Source organism: Salvelinus alpinus, chromosome 25 (assembly GCF_045679555.1).
Source record: "Salvelinus alpinus chromosome 25, SLU_Salpinus.1, whole genome shotgun sequence".
In the NCBI taxonomy this organism is placed as follows: Eukaryota; Metazoa; Chordata; class Actinopteri; order Salmoniformes; family Salmonidae; genus Salvelinus; species Salvelinus alpinus.
In genome coordinates, this window is record NC_092110.1 from 2857702 (window position 1) to 2881055 (window position 23354).

General features: G+C 46.3%; 1 protein-coding gene across 3 annotated transcripts in view; it reads right to left on the minus strand.

The window, feature by feature from the left end:
• Positions 1–157: 157 nt before the first annotated feature.
• LOC139553165 (intersectin-2-like) overlaps positions 158–23354 on the minus strand; it is a 37674-nt gene continuing 14477 nt past the window's right edge. For 2 of the 3 annotated variants that reach the window (XM_071365174.1, XM_071365173.1), the window contains exons 9-40: positions 22982–23045; positions 22708–22845; positions 22513–22601; positions 22105–22367; positions 21875–22024; positions 19516–19656; positions 19308–19395; positions 18906–19045; positions 18168–18248; positions 17740–17879; positions 15383–16140; positions 15049–15173; positions 14712–14944; positions 14459–14552; positions 13127–13323; positions 12880–12935; positions 12622–12788; positions 12488–12533; positions 12253–12374; positions 12055–12151; positions 11685–11879; positions 7761–7882; positions 7570–7676; positions 7251–7434; positions 6868–6966; positions 6436–6603; positions 6136–6348; positions 5795–5913; positions 5586–5668; positions 5343–5426; positions 3188–3361; positions 158–2927 (exon numbers count right to left, since the gene is read on the minus strand). In XM_071365174.1, the coding sequence (XP_071221275.1) occupies positions 2770–2927; positions 3188–3361; positions 5343–5426; positions 5586–5668; positions 5795–5913; positions 6136–6348; positions 6436–6603; positions 6868–6966; positions 7251–7434; positions 7570–7676; positions 7761–7882; positions 11685–11879; positions 12055–12151; positions 12253–12374; positions 12488–12533; positions 12622–12788; positions 12880–12935; positions 13127–13323; positions 14459–14552; positions 14712–14944; positions 15049–15173; positions 15383–16140; positions 17740–17879; positions 18168–18248; positions 18906–19045; positions 19308–19395; positions 19516–19656; positions 21875–22024; positions 22105–22367; positions 22513–22601; positions 22708–22845; positions 22982–23045 (4895 nt within the window). In that variant the 3' untranslated portion in view covers positions 158–2769. The remainder of the gene's footprint in view (positions 2928–3187; positions 3362–5342; positions 5427–5585; positions 5669–5794; positions 5914–6135; positions 6349–6435; positions 6604–6867; positions 6967–7250; positions 7435–7569; positions 7677–7760; positions 7883–11684; positions 11880–12054; positions 12152–12252; positions 12375–12487; positions 12534–12621; positions 12789–12879; positions 12936–13126; positions 13324–14458; positions 14553–14711; positions 14945–15048; positions 15174–15382; positions 16141–17739; positions 17880–18167; positions 18249–18905; positions 19046–19307; positions 19396–19515; positions 19657–21874; positions 22025–22104; positions 22368–22512; positions 22602–22707; positions 22846–22981; positions 23046–23354) is intronic. The other variant, XM_071365175.1, reaches the window with a different exon arrangement.

Consider the following 23354-nt stretch of genomic DNA (forward strand, 5'->3'; position numbering starts at 1 on the left):
CTGCATTTATTCTAAAATCCTATTCTTTCCCAATGCACTTTGCCCATAGCTGAACGAACCGGAGTACAATCATTTCTGTTTTTTAGGACTGCAAGCTGGTGAGGTCTATACAAACCAATGACTATAAGGGCAATCTCAGCTTAGATATCTTGGACAGTTTGTTTTCAATACCTTTTATTATCGTTAAAAGAGCCATGATTCAGTGAGTGCCACGCTGTGCCCATTGTGAACACACTGCATGTTAGGTAGCAATGTAGGATCCACACTTAGCACTGTAATCATTACATAGAATCATTGACACAAAAAACATGATTTAAAGTTAAACCTCAAATGAATAAAACCCAATAGAAGACTTGTGCAGCTCAAATTATACTGAACAAAAATATAAACACAACATGTAAAGTTTTGGTCCCGTGTTTCATGAGCTGAAATAAAAGACCCCAGGAATGTTCCATATGTACAAAAAGCTTATTTCTCTCAAATGTGGTGCACACATTTGTTTACATCCCTGTTAGTGAGCATTTCTTCTTTGCCAAGATAATCCATCCACCTGACAGGTGTGGCATATCAAGAAGCTAATTAAACAGCATGATTATTACACAGGTGCACCTTGTGCTGGGGACAATAAAAGGCCACTCTAAAATGTGTAGTTTTGTCACACATGCAGACTGCAGAAAAGTCCACCAGAGCTGTTGTCAGAGAATTTAAAGTTAATTTCTCTACCATAAACCACCTCCAACTTAGTTTTAGAGAATTTTGCAGTATGTCCAACCGGCCTCACAGTCCACGTGTAACCACGCCAGCCCAGCACCTCCACATGCGGGATCGTCTGAGATCAGCCACCCAGACAGCTGATGAAACTGAGGAGTATTTCTGTCTGTAATAAAGCCCTTTTGTGGGGAAAACCTCATTCTGATTGGCTGGGCCTGGCTCCCCAGTGGGTGGGCCTATTTCCTCCCAGGCCCACCCACGGCTGCGCCCCTGCCCAGTCATGTGAAATCCATGGATTAGGGCCTAAAGAATTGATTCAATTGACTGATTTCCTTATATGAACTGTAACTCAGTAAAATCACTGAAATTGTTTGTTTACATTTTTGTTCAGTATAAAATTAGGAGAAAAGCCAGCGAGTCTGATAGATCGGTACTTTACTTGGCTGTCCAGCTAATCACTTCCTGTCTTACAAACTTAAGACTTACATAATATAGCTCAAATGGGCTGTTATCCTTCAAAGACTATTCTCGCAATCCTTTGTAAAATATGAAAGGCTACTGAAAGATTTTTCAGACACTGAATACAATGCTTTGATGATCAAAAATCTCTGGATAGTTAACAGTTGCATAAATTAAAACCAATAAGAGCCGCTCCGGCTCCCCAGTCATCTGCAGCCACACCACTAATGGTTATAGAGCCACTGGAGGCATCTGGGCCCATATTCACCGAGTATCTCAGGGTAGGAGTGCTGATCGAGCTTGGGTGCCAGTCTGTTCCTGCTCTCTTGCCTACTCCTTACCGAATTATCATGCAGAACATGTTTGGCTTGACAATAACAATGGAGTAGGCAAAAGTACAAACAGATCTGGGACCAGGCTAGTGCTAATCTAGGATCAGGTCCCCTTCTATCCATATCATCTTATTCATTATAATCTAAAAGGAAAAACTGATCCTATGTCTGCACTCCTACTCTGAACCTCTGTGAATATGGGCCCGGGAGTGGAAGAAACAAAAAGAGACTTTTCCCTTTTAGGATTTGAGGCAACTAAACCACAATTAAAGAACAAGACCTCCCCAATAAGGGATCAAAAACTAAATAAACTATTCCATTGAAACACCCAGAGGGAACACATGGCAGAAGTATGTTGTGAAGCATAAAGGGAGTCAGACAGACCGGTCGTTTTAAAACTCAAGTCAGATCTCAGTGTCGCCACAGTATCTTAAAAATCCTCTGCACATGTATCTTTAATGTCACTATACTAATAAGAGAGAAAAATAAACGGATTGAGATAAAATAAAAGAAGCAGGTTTTGGATACAGTAATATAGACTGACAGCAAAAGGAAGAAGACTTCAATCCTGAGATTAGTCTCATGTCCAGTGGTAAACTATCGTGGCAAGAAGGACCACACTTTTCTAACCGCTCTCCATTTTTCCCTCATATTACTTTCCCAAACAAAATCTTAGCTTTAACAAATATTTACTGTGGAGTTAAAGACTATCTGTAATTAAATAAATACAGTTTCAACAAACATTGGCCTGGGTTGAGTTTACAACAAGCACACTTGGCAGAGCGAGAGTCAGTAGCAGAGGAGTGCATAGGCCATAAGTGTTTGTGCTGGTTCAAGTAGAACCACTACTGCTAGAAGCTGCTCCTAAACACAGATCTAGGATCAGCTTTACACTAACCCAACCCCGCCTACCACCAGTCAAACCTTAAAGGCTAAAAACTGTCTTCAGATCAGTGCTTAGGACTGAACGTCTGACCTCAGATGAGGGAGGGGAGGGTTCCCATTAGCTCATCGGGTGGTTAGTGTTACCCATGGCAGCTCCATGTAAAAGTTAGCCCTGGCTTAACCACAAATCTAGGAACCGGCAACCCCAAACTTAACCATTAGGAAGATTAACAGGATCAGAACCTGGACCAGCAGTTACATACAATTTCTACCAAGGCCCTCCAGTGTGGCGGCAGACCAGGATGTCCTTATTTTGGCGTCCTTCGTTTGGAAGAGTTGCAGGACGTCCTTATTTGGACGTCCAGTGTTGGCCCAGAGGTCCTTATTTGGATGCTCTGTTTTGAAAGAGCTGCAGGTCGAGGCGGACCCACACCTCTCCAGTGGGGACCTCGTGGAGGAGCAGACGGCGCGTCGCTGGACCCTTGTTCTCCAACTCCTTCTTTATGGTCGCCACGGGAACCTCCGTACGACCCAGGAAGTCTGGGAAACGGCAGAGAGGAGAGACTAGTTAGCAGTCCCGACACATTATACATAGAGGTGGCGTTCCAGGCCGACTACATTGCAGACGCTGCAATACATAAACTGTACTACACCAACTGCACAGTCGGGCATCCGATTGCTCTATCATTTGACGTGGTGAGCTGATATGTTCAACAACTATTTGAGACCTGGCACGCGTCTGAATTCAGTCTGCCTGGCCAGCGCGGCCAGAACGTCTGGATTTGTGTGTGCGTGCTGACCGTCAGGGGAGAACTGGTCCCTCTCGAAGATGGTGATGCAAAGGACGTCCTGGTACAAATCTCTGATGTTGAACTGACAGTTGAAGTTCCATTTGGGGTTGACCGTGTCACTGAGGGTCCTAGAGGTGTAGATCTGAGCCCCCATGGTTACCTCGCAGTAAGGGTTACTCTTACCTGGGGGAGGAAGAGGAGGAGAGGGATGACAAGGAGAGAGGAAGAGGAGGGAAAGGTTTTAATACATACCAGTGCTCAAGACAAGAATACAGTCGGTACATGTGTTATGTTTACGTTTATAAACTGGGTGGTTCGAGCCCTGAATGCTGATTGGCTGACAGCCGTGGTATATCAGACCGTATACCATGGGTATGACAAAACATTTATTTTTACTGCTCTAATTACACTAGTAACCAGTTTATAATAGCAATAAGGCACCTCGGGGGTTTGGGGTATATGGCCATATACCACAGCTCCTCGGGCCTTATTGCTTAAGTGAAGATTTCTCATTGTAATAAGTGGTACTAGTACATGCCTGCTGTGTAGGTAAACTACAGTGGCAAGAAAAAGTATGTGAACCCTTTGGAATTACCTGGATTTCTGCATAAATTGGTCATCAAATTAGATCTGATCTTCATCTAAGTCACAACATTAGACAAACACAGTCTGCTTAAACTAATAACACACAAATTATTGTATTTTTCTTGTTGATATTGAATACATTATCTAAACATTCAGAGTGTAGGTTGGAAAAAGTATCTGAACCCCTAGGCTAATGACTTCTCCAAAATCGAATTGGAGTAAGGAGTCGGCAAACCAGGAGTCCAATCAATGAGACGAGAATGGAGATGTTGGTTAGAGCTGCCCTGCCCTATAAAAAACAAACAAAATTTGAGTTTGCTATTCACAAGAAGCATTGCCTGATGTGAACCATGCCTCGAACAAAAGAGATCTCAGGAGACCTAAGATTAAGATTTGTTGACTTGCATAAAGCTGGAAAGGGTTACAAAAGTCTCGATGTTCATCAGTCCACGGTTAGACAAATTGTCTATAAAATGGAGACATTTCAGCACTGTTGCTACTCTCCATAGGAGTGGCTGTCCGGCAAAGATGACTGCAAGCGCAGAGTGCTCAATGAGGTTAAGAATCCTAGAGTGTCAGCTAAAGACTTACAGAAATCTCTGGAACATACTAACATCTCTGTTCACGTGTGTGCGATATGTAAAACACTAAACAAGAATGGTGTTAATGGGAGGACACCACAGAAGAAGCCACTGCTGTCCAAAAAAAACATTGCTGTACGTCTAAAGTTCACAAAAGAGCACCTGGATGTTCCACAGCGCAACTGGCAAAATATTCTGTGGACAGATGAAACTACAGTTGAGTTGTTTGGACGGAACACATGACACTATGTGTGGAGAAAAAAGGTACAGCACACCAGCATCAAAACCTCACCCAAACTGTATGTATGGTGGAGGGAACATCATGGTTTGGGGTTGCTTTGCTGCCTCAGGGCCTGGACAGCTTGCCATCATCGACGGAAAAATTAATTCCCAAGTTTATCAAGACATTTTGCAGGGGAATGTTAGGCTATCTGTTCGCCAATTGAAACAGAAGTTGGGTGATGTAACAGGACAACGACCCAAAACACAGAAGTAAATCAACAACAGAATGGCTTCAACAGAAGAAAATACGCCTTCTGGAGTGGCCCAGTCAGAGTCCTGACCTCAACCCGATTGAGATGCTGTGGCATGACCTCAAGAAAGCAGTTCACACCAGACATCCCAAGAATATTGCTGAACTGAAACAGTTTTGTAATGAGGAATGGTCCAAAATTCCTCCTGACCGTTGTGCAGGTCTGATCCGCAACTAGAGAAATATTTTGGTTGAGGTTATTGCTGCCAAAGGAGTCAAACATTTATTAAATCTAAGGGTTCACATTTTTCCCACCCTGCACTGTGAATGTTTACACTGTGTTCAATAAAGACATGAAAACTTATAATTGTTTGTGTGTTATTAGTTTAAGACTCTTTGTCTATTGTTGTGACCTATAAGAAGATCCGACCAAATTTGATGACCAATTTATGCAGAAATCCAGGTATTTCCAAAGGGTTCACATACTTTTTCTTGCCACTGTATGTATGATGTTTAGAAAACTCACCGTTGGATTTGCAGGACTTGAGTTCAGTGGCCTCCAAGATGGTGACTAACAGCCGGCCGATTCCACTGGCCTTCAGGGAACGAGCTGCGCACACACACACACACACACGAGAATAGTCACACCACTACTAGGACTCCTGCTTTAACTATTGGTGTGTGTGTGTGTGTGTGTGTGTGTGTGTGTGTGTGTGTGTGTGTGTGTGTGTGTGTGTGTGAGAGAGAGAGAGAAAAACAGAAAACTGACCTTGGTATGCCTTCTCTCTCTTTTTCTTATCGGTCTCTAAGAAGTCCTCTGAGGCAGCTTTAATCTTCTGCACCCAGGCCGTCCTGCAGAACGAAAAGTACACACACACACACACACGAAATGAGCAAGGGTAATGGAATGCGAGCAGAGTCCCTGCGCATTAGCGTGTGTGCGTGTGTACCTGCATCTGTGTTTGTGCCTGTGCGTACCTCTCGTTGATGTTCTCGGTTTTGAGGCTGTAGACTCGGTCGATGTGGGAGATGTGGAAGAAGGGCTCTTCACTGGAGGGGTCAGGCAACTTCACGAGAACCTCGTTGAGGAACACCGGCTACAGGAGGAAACACAAGACACTTCATAAGGCTGTCATAACCGTGCCATAATACATGTCCTGACCATTGAGAAACTGGATGCAGGGATGTTCTCAATTTGAACGGGCTCCGATGAGTGACGCTTTTCAAATAGGAAGTGCCCTTTTCTATACCGTGTCAAAATGAGCCATTTGGAACAAATGCCTGCGTGTGCGAGCACGTCCGTGTCGTTTGTTTCTCACCGGTTTATACATCTTGAGCTGGGTGTTGTTCTTGGTGCTGAAGAGCTTGTCTGGTCCTGAGGAGCTGAACTGTTTGGCAGCGTGGGTGAGCAGCAGGAAGTCGTTAAAGAGGAAAGCCCACAGCTCCTTATTGCTCTTAATCTTATACACCTTCCCACTGTGGAGCAGCTTACGGGGCCCCAGGCAGTTAGTGAGAGAGTTAAACACCAAGTTCTGCACGGGAGAGAGAGGGGAGGGTTACAGACGTGTGTGAGAGATACTGTGTATGTGTGTATACGGTGTGTGCGCGTCTGTGTCTACCTCTGTGACTCCGTCACACTGTACGTGTGACTGTATCCACTCCAGCCTGTCGGAATTCTCCTTCTCCCGGACTCCCTCGTTGACCTGAGAACACAGCTCCTCAGCCCGCTCCAGAGCCTCTCTCAAAGGCCTGCGGTCTGCATGCTCCTCCTGGGTACTCTCCAGGATCTGAGACAACCAATAGACAGGGGTTAAATACACACACACACACACACCAATCTTTTTACATCAGCAGTTGCCACGAAGTGCTTTCAAAAGAGCAAACAACGCAGATGGAAAATACACACTGGTTAAAAGTACACACACACACACACTCACATGACTTATACACACACAGGTACTATACCAGCAGACAAACATGCACACAACCATGACTTATACACACACATACAGGTACTATACCCGCAGCCAAACACGCACGCGCACACTTACATTTTTGATGTGTAGAGGGTAGCGTGTGATCCTCTGCATGGGCTTCAGCAGGAAGCTGGACAAGGGCATGCCTTTACAGCGGTAGTCTGTGGCGATTTTCTGATGGAGGATAACCAATATTTAATATGAACACACAACCTTCCGTGTATAAAATCAGCTCCCTCCGGTTGGTATGCTTCAGAAATGTTCACGTTCTCCTCCCCCGCTCACTGCACGTTCTCCTGTTGTACTCTACCTCCCGCCCCTTCCAACTTAAACGTGTGGTCTTTTCATTAATTTCCTCTCTCTCTCTCTGTACTCGTGTCTTCCTTCACTCACTGCATGTTCTTTCATGCTCCCTCCCTCCCAGTCTCCCTCTCTTCTCACTAGCTCCCCCATCTCACCTTGAGGAAGTCTTTAAAGTCCTGTTGGTTGTCAGTCCTGCTCTGTAGCAGAGCAGCTCCGTTGAGTTGGCAGGAGCAGAACCGGATGTAAGGCTGGAGGTGAGCCAGCTCGGACGCCAAGATGTCCCCGATCACCTGGACAGGCATGTTGTCACCCCCCGTCTTCTTACGCACACGCAGAGCCCTACGAGCACACACACACACACATTTAAACAAACACAAACAAATGCATGCACACACCAGATGTTCTTACCATCTGGCCCGAGACACTCATACATATGATCACACACACCTAAACCCACTCCACGTCAATACCTACTTCAGCAGTTTGGTGTTGCAGGCGATGAGCTCCTTCCAGTTGACAAAGATCATGGCCATCTCTGCCTCTGTCAGACGGCCCGACTCGGACATGGGCTTATGGAACACCTGAACACACGGAGTACAGTACATAAGTGTGCTTGCTGTGTGTGTGTGTGCGCGCCGATTCTAGAGTCTGTGTTGGTGTGTTACCTCCATGACTATCTGTAGGTCCTCTACATATCTCTCCTCTGTCTGGAGGAGCTCGTGGATGTAGCCCTGTCTCTTCCTCTCCTGGGGACTCATAGAGTCTAGACTGTTCAGGTCAGCACACCCTGAGAGAGAGAGAGCAAGAGCAAGAGAGCGAGAGAGGAAGGGAGGAGAGAGAAGGAGAGAGCAAGTAAGAGGAGGGAATCATACAGATGCAGGATCTTAATTTGATCACTTTTTTTGTTGCTGAGAATTTTCCTGTAGCGGCAGGATTATTTTGCTGAGACAATACTGGTCAAATTAAGATCCTACGTCTGTATATACTCAGAACAGAAACGCACATTCACATTTGTATACACTCTGAAAACACACACACACACACACACATATACACACCTCCCTAAACCCATCAATCGATAGTCCATCTCAGAACCAACCACACACATTCACCCAAAGCAAGGGCACTCTTACCTTGTGCAGAGTGCCCATTCTGACAGCCGTGGAGTCCCATACAGGTGGTCTCCTTCTCTTTCCCAGTATCCCTCCCCTCTTCCCTCTCTTCCGTCTTATCCCAGAGCCTTAGAAACTGCAGCTTGTCTTCACTGTGTAAACTCATGCTCTCTGCTGTCTCTCTCTACCCAGATAGACTACGACACACTCTCGCTTTAGCCAACCCTCTAACCGGTGTTCTCCTCTCACCCTCACCTTGTCCTCTCCTCTCTATCCCTCCTGCCCTCTCATCCACAGACACAAAGCCCATAGCAAGACAAGCTGCTAAATCTGTTTGTACCAAAATAGGAGAAGGACTGTGTGTATTTCCAGATGATCAAGATAACTTTCACCCTGCCTTAAGACACTGGGTAAATAAACGGTACCCAGAGATCAGAATATCGAGATACTGTGTTCCAATTCTGAAACTGTGGGTGTTTATTTCAGATAGCAATGGTGTTGTGTTGACTGTAAACACACACTGATCTCTTCCACAGACAAACGGTCATACCGTTAGTGCTGTCCTAACATTCACACCCAGGGATGACGACACACATTTCAAAAGTAGCCTTTAATTTCACCATGGACTCAGATTCGCCCAAACCGGGCGGCAGATGGCGCCCTTATTCCTTTGTCATCGGTGTCCAACTGGACTCCACGCAGCCGGCTACACACTACCGGTTGGGCAAGACTCAGATAGAAGCAAAGACAGAGGCACGTTCTCAAAAAACGTCTCACTGTGTTATGTGGAACACGCCCCTTAGCAGAAGAGAGTAGGAGGATCTGTAGTAGGATGCAGAGAAAGAGCAATCCAACCCCTGGACAGTGCTTGGTTGTCCAACAACAACCATTAGTTTGCATAGATTAGTTTCCTTTTCAGTGTTACAGCAGCTAGCTACTTCCCTCAAGCTTGATCATGCACTAAAACGGAAATGGGCACAGCAGAGAAACATCATCAGTAATCATAATAATATAGTCAAGGCCAGAGAAATTAAGGTGCGATTGTAACTAGTTGTCTGTTCCGCTCTCGAACACTGCAAAGCTCAAAAGAGTTGATTCAAAGAGCTATGAATCAACACAATCCAGGTACGGCTTCGAAACACGACCCAGTGGCCCGAGCAAATGAATTGTTAGAATTCAATCAATGAGGAATCGTTCCAGTTGAATCAGAGAGGACTCCCTTTGATTGTCACGGATCCTCTAACAAATAGAGTGTGGCCAAAGCAAACGATTCATCATTATTGAAATCAGTAAGGAAACAGAGCAAGATGGTGGGTTCTTTGCGAGCTGAACTTCCTTAAATGATAAATAAAATAAAAATGGGGCTCATAAAATTATAGTATTTGGAATACCTAGGATAGGATAAAGTAATCCTTCTAACCCCCCCCCCCCCCCCTTAAAAGAGTTAGATGCATTACATTTACATTTACATTTAAGTCATTTAGCAGACGCTCTTATCCAGAGCGACTTACAAATTGGTGCATTCACCTTATGACATCCAGTGGAACAGCCACTTTACAATGGTGCATCTAAATCTTTTAAGGGGGGGGGGGGGGGGTGAGAAGGATTACTTTATCCTATCCTAGGTATTCCTTAAAGAGGTGGGGTTTCAGGTGTCTCCGGAAGGTGGTGATTGACTCCGCTGTCCTGGCGTCGTGAGGGAGTTTGTTCCACCATTGGGGGGCCAGAGCAGCGAACAGTTTTGACTGGGCTGAGCGGGAACTGTACTTCCTCAGTGGTAGGGAGGCAATAGATGCACTATTGTAAAGTGGTTGTTCCACTGGATATCATAAGGTGAATGCACCAATTTGTAAGTCGCTCTGGATAAGAGCGTCTGCTAAATGACTTAAATGTAAAATGTAAAATAAAATGATCTGTCGCTCCTTCTAAGAGAAAATGGGAGGAAAGGAGGGGGCAGGTGAAGGGGGACAGCCACAGAGAGAGACCAACTAGATCAACATTAGTGTCATTGCACTTCAGGGTCACCAAACACCAAAACATTGTCCTGATATAGAAAACCGTTTAGGAGTGTGCATGTTTGTTTCAACTCGCATACGTTTCTCTTTAGATTCAGCCAGGGGTCCTACATCAGGCCAGAAAAGTCATTGGATGCATTAAGGACAGCAGGGATACAGACAGACGGGTCAAATCTCAGCTCTTGGTTCAGTCCCAGGTTAAAAAAAAGCCAGTTGGTGGGAGTTGACTTGAAAAAGCAGGAAGGAAAGGGACAGATGCTCCAGGTAGCTTCCCCGAACCACAGATCTAGGATCAGGTTACGTCACGTTAATGCTAACTCTGATCGTTAGGGCAGCGTTGCCCAAACTCAGTCCTGGGGACCCAAAACAGTGGTCATTTGGGGGTTTTGCCCTAGCACTACAAAGCTCATTCAAATGATCATCTCATCATCAAACTTTGATTGTTTGAGTCGGCTGTGTAGTGCTAGGACAAAAACGTGCACCCATTGGGTCACCAGGACAGAGTTCAGGCAACGCTGCACTAAGGGATGACAACAGATGTTATTTCATTCCCCTCGTGGTTAAAGTGACAGAGCAAGATTATGGCAATTACAGCATTTTTCAATTTACCCAAAGACAGATTAAGTCATGCACCTTCAAACTGCATGCAGACATAAAAATGATATCAATGAGTTCATCTGACTCTGGGTAAGTAAAAAAAACGGCTTAATTTCCAGTATTTTGCACTATCCCTTTAACAAGTTAGAATTATGGGTTGGCTAGCCTGACCCTAGATTTGTGTTTAAGGATAACGTCTACCTACTCCAAACAGACACAGGCAGAAGGTCAGAGGTTAGAGGTCAGAGAGGTGTGACCAGACAGGGGTCAGAGGTTAGTAAAGGGACGGGGGCCTCCAACAGTCCAGCTCATGAGAGCGTGATAGTGGGTCTCAGACGGAGAGGAGGAGGAGGAGACACTACCACCCTACAGAGAGAAAGAGATGAAGAGGAGGGGAGAGAAAAGAGGAAGGGAGGGAAAGAAGTGAAAGGAAAAACGTGAGTGAGAAGAATGGATGGATTGAGGAACAGGTGAAAATGAGAAGAAATGGTAGAAAGGAATCAACAGGGAAAGATTTCGCCCCAAGAGTATAAATAATACCGTTGCTAAACTCTTACCCTTGGTTTCCCAAAGTTGGTGCACGTTTTGGTTTTTGCCCTGGCGCTACACAGCTGATTCAAATAACCAACTCATTATCAAGCTTTGATTATTTGAATCAGCCTTGTAGATCTAGGGAAAAACCAAAACGGGGGGGGGGGGGGTAAACTTTAGACTAGTCTGACTCACCATGCTAACTGGCTCTACTAACATCTTACATATATATACCTGTCATGTGTACTGGTAGGCATCTATCTGCCCACCCTGTCACGTGAACACTTAAATTGAGAAACGTTGGAAAAGCACATCAAAAAAGTGATGTACTCACATTGCTGGCTGGGGTCGGTGTCGGCAGTGGTCATCTTGACGTAATTGGTTGGGAACAGACCGGTGACCCCGTTGACCTCCCCTTTCCACCAATCGGGGTCGTTCTTGTCGAACACACTGATCAGTTGACCCTTGGAGAAGCTCATCTCGTCCTCGTTGGCTGCCTTATAGTCGTACATGGCAATGACCTGACACACTGGAGGAGAGGGAGAGGAGAGGGAGAGGAGAGGGAGAGGAGAGGGAGAGGAGAGGGAGAGGAGAGGGAGAGCAAGGTGTGAGAGGGCATAGAAGTTCCAAATAAAGGAAAGCCGGTCTTCATCACCCATTACCTACTAAAGACGTCTGTTTCCTGAGATAGGTGTGTGTTTTACCTGGTAGAGGTGCTGGCGTGGACTTTCCGCTGTTGGATCCCAGCATTTTGACGTGCGAGGCAGGAAACCAACCCTTCTGACGCTTCTTTCCCCGCGCCTTAGAGATCAACCAGTCAACAAATTTCAGCAAATTGTATCGATCAAAATCATATTGCCTGATTTCAATTCTAGCCTAAAACAACCAGTCGGTCAGCCAACCTGCAGTTCTCCGAGCCACCAGCCGGTGGGGTTCTTGCTGAGGATGAGGATAAGCTGTCCTGGCGCCAGGCTGAGCTGCTCTGTCCCCGTGGCCGTGTATGTTGTGCTCACCTGGGCTATCTCTACACACGCACAAGTAGGGAGTTCCGTCAGGTTTAGAGGAACGTTGAGAGGAAAAAGGAGCCGCCGTGCTGTACTTTCCCAGCATGGGAATAATGTCGTGTGATGTCCTTACCTGGTTTCTTCCCAGGCTGACCTGACTTTCCAGAGTTGCTGGATGTCTGAAAGAACAAGTTACCATACTTAGGTCTTAAGTGCAAGCCAGGTATAAGTTGCAGTACACTGTGCGTGTGTTTGCGTGTGTCTTACGTCTGTCTCTTTGGGTTTGACGTAGTTAGAAGGGAACACCCCGGTGCGGTCTCCGATGCCTCCGCTCCACCACTCTCCCTCTCTCTGGGTCACCAGGATGACATCCCCCTCCCTAAATGTCAGGTCGCCAGGCTCTGGGCTCTCATAGGTGTACAGCGCCACGTACTCTGATTGTACGACACAAAACATAACCTCAAGAGACATTCTGATTGGATGACACAAAACTTGAGCTCTCAAGAGACACAAATGTCAAACTACCTTCCTGTTGAGCAGCATCTGTGGCTTCAGAGCCATCAGGAGGGGAATTTATCGAGCTGGAACAAGACAAATATACATTATTAAAACGATTATAACATAAGTAAACACATGCACACATATCTTCAGGTACACATGACTGAATTCTACACAAAAACATACGACTGAATTCCTTCACTGATTGCAAAAGGGCCTGTTTGCCAAAAATGTGTGTGTGAGGAAAGAAAAACTGTGTGTGGTGTGTATTTACTTGGTGGTGTCTTCATTGTCTCCCAGGAGTGTGACATATGTTTTGGGGAACCAGCCTTGCACCCCGTTGAGCTCCCCCAGCCACCAGCTGTCCTGCTGCTCCAGCACCCAGATCACATCATCCTTACTGAAGTTCAGATGGCTCTCTGTCTTAGCTGTCCACGAACACAGAGCCTGGGCCTGCAGGCTACCCGCCACCTAGAGAAGGAAAGAAGAAGGGATGGAGGGAGTTAAAGATAGCGAGGAAGAGGGTGACGGAGGGAGGGAGAGATTGAGGGGGAGAAAGGGCTGAAGGACAGGGGTCAAAGTTAAATTGGGAGATTGTAGTTCAGGGCTCTCCAACCCTGTTCCTGGAGAGCTACCCTCCTACAGGTTTTCAATCCAACCCCAGTCGTAACTAACCCGATTCAGCTCATCAACCAGCTAATTATTAGAATCAGGTGCGCTAGATAAGGGTTTGAGCGAAAACCTACAGTACCCTAGCTCTCTTTTTTCACTCCACATGAATTTAAAAGTTCTAGACTGGTTCTAGACTGGTGTAAGCAGGCAGGAGGGAGTTTCTGTCATATTCCTTACACCAGTCCCTTCCTTTAACCAGTGCAACCGTTTTTTTTGCAGGGATATTGCCAGTGAGGGCTTCACCATTTTAAAGTAGTCAACTGGGTGGGGATTCCTATTGGTTGGGAGCTATCAGCCAATGATCAGAGCATTATCTTCAAATTTGGTTGCCTTGCTTGTCTTTACGCTATATCCCTGCCCTTTAGTGGCCACAACAAATGAATGACACACAAGATACGGTTCAGGACCATTTCAAAACGGAGATGGCCTCAATGGCTCTGCCTGTGGGACAGATACAAAGATGAGTTCTCTAGCTAACTATGTAGCAACGTGATCTGGGTGGGGTGTTACGGTGTAAATATCACCCAACACTTCCTGCTCCTCCACTCCAGCGTCCTGGTTGTATTGTGTACAGGCGACGGTGAGGACGGCTATGGCAGCACAGTACTGTGGAATACCTGGTGCAATAACAACCCCTTGCCCCTATCCCTTCAGTGTTAAGAGATGTAAGACAGACCCTCTCTAGAGTCCAGACCAGGGTTACCCAACCCTTTCCTCGGGCCCCCCTCCCCCAGACGTGTTACATTTTAGTTTTAACCTTAAGCTGGCACACCTCATTCAATTAGTCAACTAATCATAAAGCCTTTGACTAATTTAAACAGGTGTGCCAGTGTGCCGTGCTCTAGAGAAGGTGGAGCCATCCATCACCAATCACGATATTGGCCACCAACTCATCCCTTGCTTCCAATTGGCTCGTTCCACCCCTCTCCTATACCTGTATCTGATCCACGGGGGCGTGGTGAGGGGCGTGTGTAGGAGTGAAAGCGGAGTTCTGTCCCGTTGGCATGGTAGCGTCTCCCCCGGGTTTCCTAGAAGACATGAAGGGTCAAATGTCATGAACTTTTCTGTCAGTAGTACAGTATTACATGAATGACCATATTAAATCTCTCATCAGGGTTGAGGAAAGGTAACACAGTCCTAGGCAAAGGACCTCTGGGTAGCAATTGTGCGTGTGGTAGCCATCCTACCCTGTGTGTTTGGGAGTGGAGAGTTGTGGTCTGGGGGCCTGTTTAGCAACAGCAGCATAAACAGCAGTAGTAGCAACAGCAGTGGTAGTGGCAGCTGTAGTTGCATTAATAACAGCAGCAGCAGGTGTCTCTGGTTTGGCCTGTCTCTCCACGTAACTCTCTGGGAACCAGCCCATCTTCCCCTGCCGACAGCCATACAGCCAACCCTGCTCCCGCTCCGTACTCTCATCCACCTAGACACACGTGAATGGGCACACAAAGGTCAAACAACAAAGAAGCACAAACCTGTACTCAGAAATGATGTCAGAGTGTAGAATTGGTATGGTATAGTTCTAACCTCGATGAGCTCATCGGCCTCGAAGCTGAGTTCATCCTGGTTGCGAGCGGTGAAGGGGTAGAGCGCCCGGAAGGAAGTGAGCGCCGCAGATTTCCTATGCTCCATGGCCTGGGGCTGCAGACCACCTGGAACAGCCATTCACATAACAGCACCTCAGTTTACATTTGAAAATATATTAATCTTTCATTACACCTATATAGCGAGCTACTTTTGACCAGAGCAACCATGTGCCTTTTTGTTTTCGATATCATAATATAGGTATAATAAAGGTAATGAATGAATGAAAAGAATGCAGGGGAATGAAACAGTTGAATGTCTAGTTGTTCCTCCTTACCTTTCCTCTCCTCTAGTCCTCTGAGAAGGGCTGACAGTTTGTCATGGATGTTTGTCTTCCCTGCACTCGGTTGCCGCAACGCCTCCTCCTGTCTTCTCCTCTTCTCCTCCTCCAGCTTCCTCTTCGCTTCTTCCTTCAGCTTCCTCTCCTCCTCCTCCTCCTCCTGCCGCCGCCTCCTCCTCTCTTCCTCCTTCCTCTCCTCCTCCACTCTCTTCCTGTCCTCCTCACGCCGCTTCCTGTCCACCTCTTCCTGCCTTCTTCTCTCCTCCTCCACTTTCTTCCTCTCCTCTGCGTCTCGGATTGCTGCGTCCGCAGCCCGCTGCCGCCTCTTCTCCTCTTCCTCCTTCTCTCTCGCCATCTCCTCCTCTAACCTCTTCCTCTCTTCCTCTCTCCTGCGCCAATCCTCCTCTTCTTGCTTCCTCCTCTCCTCCTGCCGCCGCCTCTCTTCCTCTCTCCTCTCCTCATCCTTTCTCTTCCTCTCCTCCTCCTGTTTCCTTCTCTCCTCCTCCCTCATATTCCTCTCCTCTTCCTCCAGTCTTCTCCTCTCCTCCTGCATCCTCCTATCCTGCTCTCTCCTCTCCTCCGCTCTGCGTTCTCGTTCTGCCTGTTCTTTAGCAGCTAAGAGGCGTGCCTGCACCTCCTTCTCCTCCTCCTCTCTCAGTTTGGCCTCCCTCTCTTCCTGCAACCTCATCTGTCTCTCCTCCTCCTCTCTCTGCAGCTTTTTCTGCCAGAGACGCTCCTTCTCCAGCTTAATGCACCTGGGGAGACAGGGAGAGAGAGAGAGTTCTACGTCAAAACAAATCATGCTTGAGCATGTATACAGTGCATTTGGAAAGACTTTTTCCACATTTTGTTAAATTTTTGAATAAGGCTGTAATGTATCAAATTGTTTTCCCCCTCATCGATCTACAAACAATACCTCATAATGACAAAGCAAAAACAGATTGCAAATGTATTTAAATTTCAATTGAAATATCACATTTACATAAGTATTCAGACCCTTTAGTCAGTACAGCCTCGAGTCTTCTTGGGTATGACGCTACAAGCTTGGCACACCTGTATTTTCGGGAGTTTCTCCCATTCTTCCTGACAGAGCTTAAGAGGATCTGCAGAGTTGATGGGGAGCATCACTGCACAGCTATTTTCAGGTCTCTCCAGAGATGTTCAAATTAAGTTCAAGTCCAGGCTCTGGCTGGGCCACTCAAGGACATTCAGAAACTTGTCCCAAAGCCACTCGTGCATTGTCTTGGCTGTGTGCTTAGGGTCGTTGTCCTGTTTGAAGGTGAACCTTCGCCCCAGTCTGAGGTCCTGAGCGCTTTGGAGCAGGTTTACATCAAGGATCTCTCTGTACTTTGCTCCGTTCACCTGTCCCTCGATCCTGACTAGTCTCACAGTCCCAGCCGCTGAAAAACATCCCCAGTAGGGAGGGTGCCAGGTTTCCTCCAAACGTGACGCTTGGTATTCAGCCAAAGAGTTCAATCTTGGTTTCATCAGACCAGAGAATCTTGTTTCTCATGGTCTGAGAGTCTTTAGGTGCCTTTTGACAAACTCCCAAGTGGGCTGTCATGTGCCTTTCACTGAAGAGTGGCTTCCGTCTGGCGTAAATGGTGGAGTGCTGCAGAGATGGGAAAAACTTCCAGAAGGTCAACCATTTCCACAGAGGAACTCTGGAGCTCTCTGAGTGACCATCGGGCCCTTGGTCACCTCCCAGACCAAGGCCCTTGGTCACCTCCCAGACCAAGGCCCTTCTCCCGCGATTGCTCAGTTTTGCCGGGCGTCCAGCTCTAGGAAGAGTCTTGGTGGTTCCAAACTTCTTCCATTTAAGAACGATGGAGGCCACTGTTATTGGAGGCCTTCAATGCAGCAGACATTTTGTGGTACCCTTCCCCAGATCTGTGCCTCGACACAATTCTGTCTCTGAGCTCTACGGACAATCCCTTCAAACTCATGGCTTGGTTTTTGTTCTGACATGCACTGTCAACGGTGGGACGTTATATAGACAGGTGTGTGCCTTTCCAAATCATCAAGTTGTAGAAACATCTCAAGAATGATCAATGGAAACAGATTGTGTCTCATAGCAAATACTTTTTAATCTGCAAAAGTGTCTAAAAACCTGTTTTCGCTTTGTCATTATGGGGTATTGTCTGTGGATTGACGAGGAAAATGTTTTATTTAATACATTTTAGAATAAGTGTACAAAATGTGGAAAAAGTGAAGGGGTCTGAATACTTTCTGAATGCACTGTGTGTGTGTGTGTGTGTGTGTGTGTGTGTGTGTGTGTGTGTGTGTGTGTGTGTGTGTGTGTGTGTGTGTGTGTGTGTGTGTGTTCGTGTACTAAGTAGAGGAGACCAGGTCACCTTTGGGCCTCCTCCTCCTCCCTCCTCTTCCTCTCCTCCTCCTGCGCCCTCTGTCTCTCCAGTTCTCTCCGTTTGTCCTCTTTGATGCTCCGTAGTTTATCCAGAGCCGACTGCTGCTTCCGCTGGCTCTCTCTCAGATCCTGACATCACCATATGCGCAACATCAATAAGAGGGCACATTTCACATACTAACGGGGTGGGACGTATTCAGAATAACAAAAGGCACAACATGATCTTTGACCAACAATGACCTGTGACGAGGGAGCGGTAACGGCATAGGATTTGACACGAAGCACAAACTACAAACCCACAAGGTGGCACAGCAAGCACAGGGGTGAGAGAGGTTGGAGAACTCAGGGAATAGTGGTTTAGAGTCTAGACACAAATACAGAGAGAGAGGGAGAAGAAAAGAAAGAGTGAGAGAGCACCTTTAGGAGGTAGAAGAGGTTACTAAGGCAGTTGACCAGAGAGAGGAGACCATGAAGCAGGCAGTCATCAGCATCCCCATACTGCAGCAAGACAGGCCAGGAGAGAGGGAGGAGAGAATATGTAGGGGGCAGAGAGAGAGAGTTGAGAAGGAGATAGAGGGAAGGGGGACAGGAAAGGATGGAGGGAAAGAGAGGAAGAAAAGGAGGAGACAAAGGCCAGTGTTGTAGTGGTAGTTTAGACACAGAGAGAAGCAGCAGAGCAGACTGGTTATCAATCATATTAGCCACACAAATACTGAATCCTTCCAGCCCCGTCTCAAATCAAATCACGTTAATATCATAGATCCACCTCAGGTCGAACGTTATACGTATTGTATATATTGTAATTACTTCCGCTATGGCCTATTTATTGCCTTACCTCTCTTATCCTACCTCATTTGCACATGCTGTTTATAGATTTTTCATACTGTATTATTGACCGTATGTTTGATTACTCCATCTGTAACTCTGTGTTGTTGTTTGTGTCAAACTGCTTTGCTTTATCTTGGCCGGGTCGCAGTTGCAAATGAGAACTTGTTCTCAACTAGCCTACCTGGTTAAATAAAGGTGAAATAAATCAAATAAATACTTCAACATACTACCATAACAGTTGAGCGAGTGAGTAGAGGGAGTGTTAATATTCACTGAGACGTGGGTGTTAGACATCCAGCTGACCTAAAAATGTTAAAATGTCCGTACCTGTATGTCGTTCTGGTAGTGGTCCATGTCGGCCAGTTTAGCGGCCGTCTCGTTCTCCAGAGCATCCAGCTGCTGCTTCAGTTTGCGACACACTCCGTCCTTCTCACTGGCGCTGCGCTTCAGCGTGGACATGGTGGAGACTGGAGAAGAAGAGTTTACAACCCAGGGAATGACAGGAGGAAAATGTTCAGTACAATTCACTATGGTTTTCCAACATAGGTTCCTATTCAGTCACGTGAGATTGTTTGACTGAATGGGGGAAATTGTCTAGTCTAGCCATACAATCCAGTCCTACTGTATAAATAATCCATAAACACTAGTCTAGCACTCCACCCCAGCCTAAACGCCTAAATTAGCCCCAGTCTCAGCCTAACCTAATCCCAGCCTAGCCCCAGCCCATACCTGGCAGGTTGTTGAGGGCCATGTTCCTCAGTTTGTCACTGAGCCTCTGCTGTTCTGGAGTCAGCTGGGACAGCTTCCTCTGGTACTCCTTAAGCACAGGAACAAATGCATCATCAGGAGGGGGGGGGAGACAACGACACACCAGAAACACGAAGGAAGGAATGAGGCAAACAGTAGCTGAGAATACAGTTAATACTGAGACAGACACCTCTAGTTGTCTCTGCAGGGAGTTGATGTCCAGTCTGCTTGTGTCTCGTCTCTGGTTGGTCCGCTCCAGCTCGCTCCGCTGCACCGTCCTCTTGCTCTGAGCATCATGCAGCCGCTCAGAGATCTGCCTGTGTTTGTTACCCTGGGAGAGAGATGTGGTCAGGTGCCGTTGGGCTTCTGGTGGATTAGGAACTATGACACCAATGGAGAAACAGAGTGATGGAGTATGCCAATGAAACTCATTTGAATTTAAGTGAGTGAAAATGGGAGAGAAAGTGAAAGAGTCATCCTTATGTTAGGCCCTGATCTGGCTATACCAAATGGGCTACAATAGTTCATTTAGCAGACAAGATTAGCTTAGAATTCCGTGGTATTATTTGATATTATTTCATAGTATGAAGAATACAATTGAACATAGCTGAATAAAATTGAAAGGATGGTTTCAGTGCGCACATGGTGCTATTCTGTGTTGAGCAGTTAAAGAAACAGGTCCTCCTATATGCGTAATTAAGATTTATTTATGCAACTTTAGTTGTGATACAAAAGTTGGGCGATATGTTTCGATTTTTTATCAATTCTAAGGCTGCATGATGGGACTCTAATGATGATTTGAAAAAAAGTTGCATGAAAAGCATGAGCTCTGCTTTGTTTCTTACACAAGCTTCATCAGTCTCTCATTCACAATTTGACAAGCACTTGATAATGCCTTGTAATTCCCGGCGGCATACCCCTAGTATGGCCGTAATGCCTCTAAAAAAATCCACGCCGTTTGCGGCCAATGGTCGTTACCACATTGGGCTGAATATAATAATGAAATTCTTCGGATCACAGGCTGCGTGTTTTGAAGCACCTCTCACTCACATGGCTCTCTCAGATATCTAAATACCTATTGGCAAATGCCGGTCACGTGATCGGGTTCTTCTCACAGGCATCTATCTCAGCTCCAAAGTAGGCTACAAGTGAAGACAGACACATCGGGGACGCAGTTGCGCACGTCCTTCTTATTGAATTCCGAGGTACATATGGAAGATGCTAGAACTGTCGACATTTACTTTTCATCAGCCAACAAGATGGGTAGGCCTAACGAACAGCAAAAGCACTAGCCTATGTCAATCTACTATCCCCCATAGTACAAAAGTCCTATTCTATTAGTCAACTTGTCCTTCTGTGCGAGAAATAAATATTCCAAACATAGTCTGGGACAGTTGTGGGATGCGATAGATCCCAAATTAACACAACCACTCACCCCGAAAAAACCTTTCGAAAGCAATGAGACTGACGCAACAGATCAGCACGTTTAGTTTAAAATGTTACGAAACTATTAGGCTATTTGGTCACATTATAAGCGCAGCCATGCGCACACGGCAGTAGGCTATAAGCGCAAATGTTCCAAAACGCAATCAATTAGCGGGAAAACACCATTCTCAAAAGTGACCACAAATGCTTTATTATAAAGGTGCATTTTTATGGTGAAAGTGATCTTCCCTAAACTTGAAACTCACGCGCCACCTATGTATGCCAGTTAGGCTCTATACCGGTTGTAAAGCAGATTAATGTGCTTCATTTTAAGAAGTTATTTGGCCACTTTAGTTGTGATACAAACCTTATCGAAACATATAGGCCTATGGGCTAAGCTACATGAGGTGTGGGACTATGACTTGAAAAAGGCATGCGCTGTTTCTTGCATTACCGCAAGCTGGGCATCATTCACAAGTGATAGGCTAATATTGTCACCCATCAGACTATTCTTGATTAATCTTGTCCTCACATATTTTAAATAATATAAAAGTGTGAAATTAGTTTTGACTTACAATGGACCATTATCTATCTCGGAACAGGGGGGGAAAAAATACATGTAATCTAAGCATTTAAATAGCGAATGGAGGAGGCTTTTCCTGTGGTTAATTTTCATGCCAGCCAGGTAGACTATACTCCTGTTGTAAAGCGAAGCAATGTGCTTAATATTAGGAAAGTTGAGAAATAAATATAGTAGGCCTAACCTATAGAAAGCTGATGGGATCCTCCTCTTTTTAAGAGGCCATCAAAACTGTGTTTTCTCACGCAATTGCATAGCCTATAGAAATGTTGCGCAACATGAGATCATGGGCTCTCATGAAGTGTTTGATTGTATTTTCGATCACATTTGCATTGACGTCAGCGTTATTAGAGGAACAATAGAGTGCTGAGTACCAGGCAGGTAGCAAGTTTGGTAAGTTACTAACGACCATCAGCAGCATCAGAGCTTGGAGAAGCCTAGTTACCGTGACTAAACAGTCACGTGGAACTTGACTGCGGTCATGACTCGTGACTGCCGGTGTGGCGGTAATACGGTCACCTTAACAGCCAAAGTGTAGCCTCACCACAGCCTCCAGCTCCATCTCCAGGTTCCTCTTCCTGGTTTTTAGTCTGCCGATGTCCTCCTGCTCCTGACTCTTCTGGCTCAGCAGCTCTCCTCTCCTCCTCCTCTCCCATTCCTCCTTCCTCTGGCGCTCCAACTCACGCTGCGCCGCCTGGGGAACACACACGCAGTCAGACACGTGGACACACACACACACAGAGCCCTGGCCCATTATAGAACATGCCTCTTCACCTCTTTTCTCTCCATCTCCTTCAGCCTCTCCTCCTCTTTCTGTCTCTCCAGCTCCCTCTGCCGCTCCAGCCTCCTCTCCTCCTCCTTCCTCCTCCTCTCCTCCTGCTCTCTGGCCTCCCGCTCTCTCCTCTCTCGCTCCTCTCTCTCCTTCTGCTGGCGTCTCTCCTCCTCTCTCCTCTGTGCGTCCTGCAGAGCCTGTCGTCTTTTCTCCAGCTCCGCGTTCCCTCGCTCCAGGTTGGCCTTGAATTTATCCTCAAACGATACTGAGGGAGGGAGGGATGGATGGGGAGAGAGAGGATGGGGAGACGAGTGTCATAAGTCAATAGTCATTAGATGTGCACAGATGCATTATGTATGTGTTGTAGTCATACAGGAGAAGAGTGAGTGGGCGCGCGTGTGTGTACATACAGTTGCTTTTGGTTTTCTGTGGTGGCTCAGCCTCCAGTTCTTCAGTGATGCCAGCATAGAGAGATAAACTGGTCCCATTCACAGCACCCCTACCAGAAAGAGAGAGGGGAAGGGTTAGAGAGTGAGTGAGTGAGTGAGTGAGTGAGTGAGTGAGTGAGTGAGTGAGTGAGTGAGTGAGTGAATGAGTGAGTGTACCTCTGTGATGGCGGTATTAGTTCTATGGGTAGTGTGAGAGGTAAGGGTTGGGCGGTCTTGGCCATGTCCACTAGATGCATGGCCAGAATAAACTCCTCTCCTCTTAGCTTCCCATCCTTATCCACATCGGCCAGGGTCCTGACAGAGAGAGAGATACGAGTGATTAGCGCACGCACACACACATTCTTAGGTTCCTCCTTTGAAGCACGTTACTGCAAAGGTCAAAAGTTCTTATACAGGTAAGTTGATGATGATAATGATGAGGTGTACTCACCAGATGGTGGCCAGCTGCGTCTGAGTGAGCAGAGTGGTTGCCATGGCATTCCTCACCTGCTGACCTGAAATACACACACACACACAGAATGAAGCAATCTCAGTTGAATACGTCAAGTTTTGTTTTAGAACTTATACTTCCCTTGTAACCTTTGTGGAGAACCTCCAAATTATAAGAACGATTTAAAAGGATTCATAAACAGTTGCCAAGTGATCCTACACTGGATTGCGACAGTGAGTCTTAAGATACCATGGCAGTTTCCCCAGAACAGGTCTGTCAAGAGGTAGCTGAGAGGAAAGGAGAAGGTGTAGAGAACAATCACACACACACACACACACACACACACACACACACACACACACACACACACACA